This window comes from Psammomys obesus, unplaced genomic scaffold, assembly GCF_907164565.1.
Source record: "Psammomys obesus unplaced genomic scaffold, mPsaObe1.curated_primary_1811, whole genome shotgun sequence".
Classification (NCBI taxonomy): Eukaryota; Metazoa; Chordata; class Mammalia; order Rodentia; family Muridae; genus Psammomys; species Psammomys obesus.
The window spans coordinates 21,123,295-21,131,697 of record NW_026585797.1 but is presented as its reverse complement, the minus strand read 5'-3'; the positions used below and the strand labels follow the sequence as shown (position 1 = coordinate 21,131,697).

At 39.8% G+C, this 8,403-nt stretch overlaps 1 protein-coding gene across 1 annotated transcript in view; it reads right to left on the bottom strand.

Moving 5' to 3' along the window:
- Nucleotides 1-8,403, bottom strand: part of Samd3 (sterile alpha motif domain containing 3) — a 43,456-nt gene that overhangs the window by 4,909 nt on the left and 30,144 nt on the right. Inside the window, exon 7 of the mRNA XM_055599356.1 lies at nt 3,198-3,398. Coding sequence (XP_055455331.1) covers nt 3,198-3,398 — 201 coding nt within the window. The remainder of the gene's footprint in view (nt 1-3,197; nt 3,399-8,403) is intronic.

Below are 8,403 nucleotides of genomic sequence, written 5' to 3'. Positions count from 1 at the left end.
ATATATATATATATATATATATATATATATATATATATATATATAGCATGTGTGTGTGTGTGTGTGTGTTTCTTCACCATAGAATCCACCATGTCTCTCAAAAGTTCTGGTTCTTCTTATTGTAAAATAAGATTTAGAAACTAAAATTTCTACCCCTAAAATGTGCCTTTTCCTACAGAGATGTCATCGCTGTGGGCTTTCTCACAGAACAATGCTGAGGAATGCATTTTACACACCGTGACTAGTGTGGAATCAGAATAGTCACTTATTTCAAACAATTGCAAAAGAGAAGCCAGTGGGTCACAAAGGAAGCGTTCCTGTGGGTACATGCCTGATCAAAGGACCATCACCAAAACCTCTGTCAGAACCACAATCTTGCACAAAGGCCACCACATTGTCACACACACAAAAGACCTTCTGCCTCCGCAAGGACACCAGGCCAGCTGCCTGTGTAAACTTAATACTGACCTTATAGCCGAAGATTATTGTTTCAGTTTACATCATCTTCCCCATTTTGACTTTTAATTTTTTTTTCCTCCTTGACCATCCATACTCTCTAACAGAGCCAATAAAACCCCACTGCAGTTTCCAGTTTCAAATCCAGTATCCTCAGAGAATCTCCCACTTGCCATTTAAGTGACAGACAAGACAGAAAACCATAAAAATGCATAAGTGCTTATCTACCTGCATATAAACAGAGTCAACCATACTGCCGGCATTTTGATATCCAGCCTAGCTCAGAGGCCTTCCTCTCCCCTTCTTCTTTCCATGCTTCTAACCCTGCAATAGTAAAGCCTGCCACTGTCCCCAGTGCTCATACTTACAGTCACCAAGCTCTCAATGAATACTGGCCGGAAAAGCCCTTCTCCACAATTTAAAACAGTTTTCTTTGGTTACACATACTGGGAAATTTCTGTTGATCAGTCTTCAAGTCTCACTCCTGCTTTGGTTTTTACTATGTGCCTAGGCCTATCCACTGAGGCACTTACTTGAGATAATAGGCCTTTTTAATTCCAAATTTTCTATTTCTTTTTCTTTGCATTTTCCCCTTGTCTTCATTGTCTCTTCTGAGATTTCCCACAAATATGATACATTGGATTCATTGGCCCTACTATGCTTCCCAGCACCCTGAAGTGACTTACTGGACCTTTGGAAGACTGGGTTATGGATAGGACCGGTCAAATGGTTATATGAGCTGGGCTTGGAAGGATACGGCTTGGCAGAACTGTCTAAACTCCAAACTGGTGCCCAGTACATGATTCTGGGTCTTCCATAGGCAGGACGCATGAGTGCAGAAATCTGGCGCAGCACCCAGAGCAACGCTGCTCACTGCACGGCTGTGACATAGCCATCTACTAGCAGGGAGTTTACATCAACTGCTTTTCCTTTACAGGGTGCTAAATTTTGGGCCGTCAGTCAGTTTAGAACCAGCTGTTCCTCCTGGTCTGTCAGGTGTCATCATTTGTTTGGACAAGGTTATTTGGGGTCTTGCCCTTGACTGGGTGAAAAACAAGGCTAGGGGTGATTCTTACTCACAAGGCCTGAACTTCCGGTGTCAGGTGAGCGCTCTGTGTACCAGGCCCAAGCGTCTATCTACCTTGAGTGCTTCCAGTCCGGTAGCAGCCTCAACCTTCAAGGCATTGGGGAGTCTAACTCTGAAACGTGTCCCCAACTTCTTCAGAATCCTGTCCAGCCAACAAGAGCTGTCCATCATTCCCAAACTGTCTCTTCCTCTTGTGGTGTGTGGGACCACTAAGTGGCACTTGGCTCCATCTGTCGGTGCGGCCATCTGTCAGTGTACACCAAGCGCCTACCCACCAATGATCTGAGTCCAAGGAAGCCTGGAATTTAGGTCTGCAAGCAGTTCCTCATCAGTTTTGGTCCCTGAGCTTTATCCATGCTGGTGCTGGGAAGCCCAGGTCAGCATCGTTAGCATCCGTACTCCAGAAGAGCAAATGCAAACCTCATGGTTCTTTATAAACCCTTTTTTCCATGCTTTATTAGCCCTGTCCTTAGGAATTTCAGTGAAGTTATGGGTTTGGTTTGGTTTGGTTTGGTTTGGTTTGGTTTGGTTTGGTTTGGTTTGGTTTGGTTTGGCTTGGTTTGGCTTGGTTTGGCGTGGTTTGGAGTCAAGATCTCCTTAAACTCCCTGGCTCAAGAGCTTCCCTGTCTTTCTTTGCATTGGGTGGAACGACAGTCTTGTACCACAGCATCCACTTTCACTCAACTAAGAGATTATTGTTGAGGCTGCTTCTCAGAAGGGAGTAAGCTGTAGCACCTCAAAGGGTCTCTAGAAACTTCGAGTATTTAATTTTTTTCTCTTCCCTCATAAATCCCTGCCGCACTTGGCTTTTGTCATAACCATAAATTCCAGTGATAGAATCCTAGTTGAAAACTTTACACAGTTTCATAAGTGATTTAAAAAAAAAATCAAGCACTCAGGGAGGCAGAGGCAGGTGGATTACTGTGAGTTCGAGGCCAGCCTGGTCTATAAAGAGAGTCCAGGACAGCCAAGGATACACCAAGAAGAAAACTCATTTGAGGAAAAAAAAAAAAAATGCCTTTATCAGATTGGCCCAGAGGCAAGCCTGTGAAAGACAGTTTCTTGACTGTGTGGGAAGGCTCAGCTCACTCCTTGGGAAGGCTGTCCTGGAGTCAGAGAAGAAAGCAAACTGAGCAAGCCATGGAGAGCAAGCTCACAAGCAGTGTGCTTCACGGCTTCTGCTTCAACTCCTGCCTCTAGGATCCACATTCCAGGTGCTGGACTATGGTGTGAAAGTGCACGCCAAATACACCCCCTTGCCCCCAAGTGGCTTTTGGTTATGGTGTTTTATCATAGAAATAGAAACCCTAACTAAGACGCTTCATGAAACCATTTGATATTATAAAAGAAACAGAAAAATGCTACTTGGGAAGTGTCCCGGGCATGGTTTTAACTGTCTAAATGCATGCAAAGTGGAATTAGTCTGGTGACGATATACCCTGAAGTACAGACACCCCCGCCTCCCCAGAAGACAGCAGGGCTGGTTGTCTTGAAGGGACTCTGGGCAGTTCTGACCCAATTGTCCTGCCCATGCCCTACTGAGACTCACACCCACCGTCTTTCCAGGCTGTCTGGTCACTACTCCAGAGGAAAAGGGGTGGGAGGGAGTGAACTTGACACCAAGAACAAAGGATGTTCTGAGTGAGCAGCTTACCTGGTAAGGGCACTTCAGGAATGGAAACATCTTAAGAATGTCCTTAAGAGGTGTTCGGCCGCCTACCATCTTTCTTCTTATTTCCAAAGTCTGGCTCATCCTCTTGTCAATTTCTCTCCAGTCCTTGTCTGTTTTAATGTACTCTCTCTGGAACCAGTTAATATGCTCATCCACCTCTGCATCTAAGCAAACAGATTCTTCCTGCCAAATATTTTCAAAGTTATCAGTGAGTCTCATGTTTCAAGGCAGTTGAATACTTCATGAAAACCTGGTTCTCTGAGAGACTGTGTCACACTCTTTTTGCTGTATGTATAATTGTGTATTGCCATGTGTAATTTCACTTGGTCTTGAACACGGTTATATCTATTTTTGTTTATTCGTGTGTGTGTGTGTCTATTTGTTTGTAAGTGAAGTATGTTGTGAGCAGTTGTGTGTGGCTCACTATGGGTGCTGGGACTGATCCCAGGTTCTTGACAACAGCAACAAGAGCTGTGAGCTTCCGAGCCGTCTTTCCAACCTCCTAATTTGTGGTCTTGATGAATGTAAAAGAGTTATATTAGTTCCTACTTACCGCTTACATGGAATCAGGAAATCAGATTATCCTGAAAATTTACAATTTACCAGAGTGTTATTTCTATGGGCTTAGTTCTTAGACGACAAGAAAAGGCTTTAATTAAGGTTTTGTTCATTATGTGTCTTTTTTTTCCCTCTTTTTTTTTACATATGTGTATGTGTGTGGTGTGTGTGTATGGAGGGGTATACATGTATGCACATGAGTGTGGAGGTCATATGTTGACATTAGAGGTTCCTTGGCTATTTTCCATATACATATATGTGTGTGTGTATACAGGGGCTCTCTCTGAACCTACAGCTCACTAGCTGGGTACACGGGCTGACTGGAAGGCCCAGGAATCCTCTTGTCCTCACCTCCCATCAGTGAACTTGGTAGCAGCTACAGAATATCTATGTACCTTTGTTAAAAAAAAAAAAAAATGCTAAGACAATTGGCTTTGTGGAAGCAAGAAGGAAAACTATAAAAATTTATTTTGAGGAACTCAGTTGACTGCATTTGAATGAAAGCCAGCCAACAGTCTAGCTCACTAGGATGTAAGCAGATGTTACCTGTGAGTGAGGAAGACGATATTAAGGAACTAGAGTGCTCTGACATCAAAGCGTTACTAATATTAGGGAAACTTCATGTCAACCCCTATGTCTGTGAGCTCAGGATGACCAGCCAGACACAGATCAAGTGAATTTCTAGAGAAATATATTTCATCACAACACCTTGAAATAAAATTTCTCCAGTCTTAACATAAATTTCATTAGAAGATTAAAATCTTTCCAAAAATAAAAAGTAAGGGTTTAGAGCTAAATTCTACTTAACATTTGGAGTTGAGTGCTCTAAATTTATGCAAATTTTGCCAGAAAATTAAGAAGGAAAAAGAGAATACCTCCAGTCATTCTACAATGTGTCTCTAATGTGACCCTCAAATGTAAAAGAACAGCGCGAGAAAGGGGAATTCAGATCACACTCACAAATGAAATTCCAGAAACCCAGAAAACTATCTTGGGCTTATCACTGAAACACAGCATTCATTTGACTTTGCAAAGGAACTCTGAACCTGATGAGACATATGATTGATTTCTGCATAACATTTCACACGTTATCATGCTGAAATCCCAATTTGCGAGCCACTATTATGGAAAGGCTTGAGACATAAAAGAGAAACGCAATGTATTAAGAGCTCCATACTTTACTTGGCCTGTCCAAATATATGTAAACATTATATAGTGTATGAGGCAGTTTAAGATGAAAAACATAATTGATCATTCCAAATAATGTTGAAAATCATCACATATCATTCCACATCCATTAACAATTTACAGGAAAATATTCATCAAAGTAAAACAATCAATTTTAAAAAAAACTATATTTGTTAAACAAAAAAAAATCTCAAGCTAACATCATTTTTGAATGGTGAATTTTTTTTTAAAAGTGTTCTCCTTAAAGTCAGAGATATGTCAAATATGCTGTATAAATATTCTTAATCAGCTGTCTGCCAAGACAAGGACAGAGAAATGTGCACCAGAGAGATGGCTTGATGGTTAATGACACCTGCCAACAAGTTTATCAGTCTGAGATCAATCCCAGAATCCACGTGGGGGAAGGAGAGAACCACCTCCCACAAATTGTACTCTGACTTACACACCATATACACAGACACACAGATAGACACACACACATCACACACACACACACATACATATACACACCATACACATATCACACATAGACACAAACATACATACACAAGCTTCACACATAGACACACATACAGAGACATACACACATACATACAGCACACCCACATATACACACACACACCCACACACAGATACACTACACACACAACACACACATACATACATACACACCACACACACATATATATACACACATACTACACAAACAAATGTAATAAAATTTAAAATAAAAGTAAGTTATAAAACCCAGAGATAGAAAAGAATTGTTTTTCCTACATGATAACATTATTTAAGAAAAACACCAAATCATGCACAGTATGATTGAGAGATTTTTCTGAGCTGCTAAAAACAAAATCAATATACCTCATGTAGCAATAATAAAAAAATATAATTTGTTTTTGATAGAGTTTTACCATGCAGCCCAGGCTGGTCCCCAACTCTTTATCCTTCCTACCCCAGCCTATTAAATGCCGAGATTACAGGTATGTGCTATCTCACTCAGCTAGAAAACATTTTTTACTATTTTAAAAAATAATAAATCATTTTTAAAATAATAATGAAAAGTAAATCTAAATAAATGACAGGAAGATGAACATAGAGAAAATTACAGTTATAAACAAATGTATGGATTGGCCATTGACAGAAAGATTCAGCTTGTAAGAAGGCATCTTTTTCCAAAAAGAGTTATAGATCAACAGCATTCCTATTAATATACAAACTATCTGGAGCTGGAGAAATGTCTCAGCAGTTGAAATCATGTGCTGGTTTTTCAGAGAACCAGACTTTGTTTCTCAGAACCCATGTCAGGTGGCTCACAACTGACTGTAACATATACACACACACATACTAATAAAAAATTTTAAATTTAAGCATAAGACTCTTCTGAAAAAAAATGATAAGATTATAATAATAATGCAATAATAGGAGTAGAGGTATCCAGATGCTTCACAGCTGTGCAATCAAAGAATGTAGCTGTTACTGCAGAGGTAGATACAACATACTTTCAGACTCAGAACCAGAGAAGCAAGAAAGATGCACCATGGGCCCCTAGAGAGGGGAAGGACTATTTTACAAAGATACATGATATTATTCTGCCCCTTCTTGCCCCCCACAAAAGAATCCTTCATGGTTCAAGGATTTTAACGTTAAAGGCAAAACTCTTTTTAAAAATTAAGGGAAATTGAAGATTATTTTATTCCTTCAAGGTGAGAAAAGATTTTCTAAAGGCACTGAATCAAAAGAGAAATGACAGATAACCATAATTGTATTAAAATGACAGATGTATCTGTCAAAACACAAACAGAAAGAAATTAAAAGAAAAGGCACAGACAGAGAGAAGATACTTACAGTAGATATAACTAAAAAAGCAGTGAAATACACATACAAGATATATATTTATGATTCTTACAAATAATGTATTTATGATTCTTGCAAATATATATTTAAGATTCTTAAAAAATGGTCAAAGATATGAACAGAAACTTTATGGAGAAGTAAATGTGAGCCTTCTATAAATATGTGAAGATATGCTGAATTCATAAATAATTGTAATGAAAACCAGGTCCAATAAAGAACCAATTTATTTTCAGCAGGCTTGGGTGTGAAAAAGCTCCAATAATAAGTGTTGCTTGTGGAGTCAAATGTCTACAATCATTTACAAAAACAACTTAGCTCTGTCTTGCAAAGTTGCATATTTGCATAATCTATAAGCCAAAAGTTCCACGCTAAGCAAAAGTCTTTGGCAAAAGCTCCTGAATATGAACCAAAGCAGCGTGCCCTAATAGCCAAAACCAGGCACAAGTCAGATGATGGCAGACAGGAGAGCAGCCAGATACAGCAGGGTTTCCTGTTACATTAGATTGCTAAGGCTGTGGAAAAATAAATAAATGCACCATTGAATGTAACAGCCTGATTGTATCCCAAAGACATTATAACAAGTGGAAAACAGGAAGTTATCCAAGTCAATCATATTCATGACTTCATATCTCAAAAATAAGCCATATGGAACAGTAGCTTTCATTTCAAGCATAGAAGACAGAAATCATTGTCTTAAAAAGCATGTAAATGATAACATAAAACTCCAAGTCTCGGTTACTTCCAGACGCTGTGATGTTGGCCAGGTGAATGCTGGGGAAGGGGGGAGAGGGAAACTCAGGTCCTCACAAAGGTACCAGCAGTGACCCAGTTATAAGATGAATGTCACTCCTGCTGTCAACTGTCTCACAAACTGTGCACATGCACATTATTTTATATTCTCTCAAATGCATAAAAAGTATTTTCAATTAAAAAATGTCATATTTGTTCAAAAGTAAAAAAAAAAAACCTCTAAATTTGAGTTATATGAACAGCTTGCCACTTTTGAAAAATATAATGGAGTTATGTTGTTGCTGAAGCTGACATCTATAAACCGCTGTATGTATGGTGTACTGGCCCATTTTGACATCCCTTGCCTGTCATGACACTGGGATATCAGGTAGCCGCTATTTGATCTCCTGATGCAGGACTGGCAATGGTTAGGGCTGGTGTCGCAGACTGACTGTATTTACTTAGTAGAGGAGTGCATCAGAATCTTAAGTTCTCAATATTCTCATCGTTTGAATGATTTCTACATTACTAGATGCATTATTAACAACCTTTATATTGTCAGGGCTCAAAGGAACTGAAAAATTGGCTGGTCCAGGTCTCTGTCCTTAGGAACGAGCACAGGAGGATCCTCAGAGACAGAAGGGCTTTTCAAACACAGAACGAGCCAGAGGAAGCAGGAGGCTTCTGCTGGTGAAGACCCACTTCTCTTGTTCTCCAGGCTCATTCCAGAGCAGTGAACACTGGGGAGAGCAGATTCAGGGATGAGCCCCATCTAGCTCTTATAGGACTGCAGTTGAAGTGTTGTACACACACACACACACACACACACACACACACACACACACACACACACACA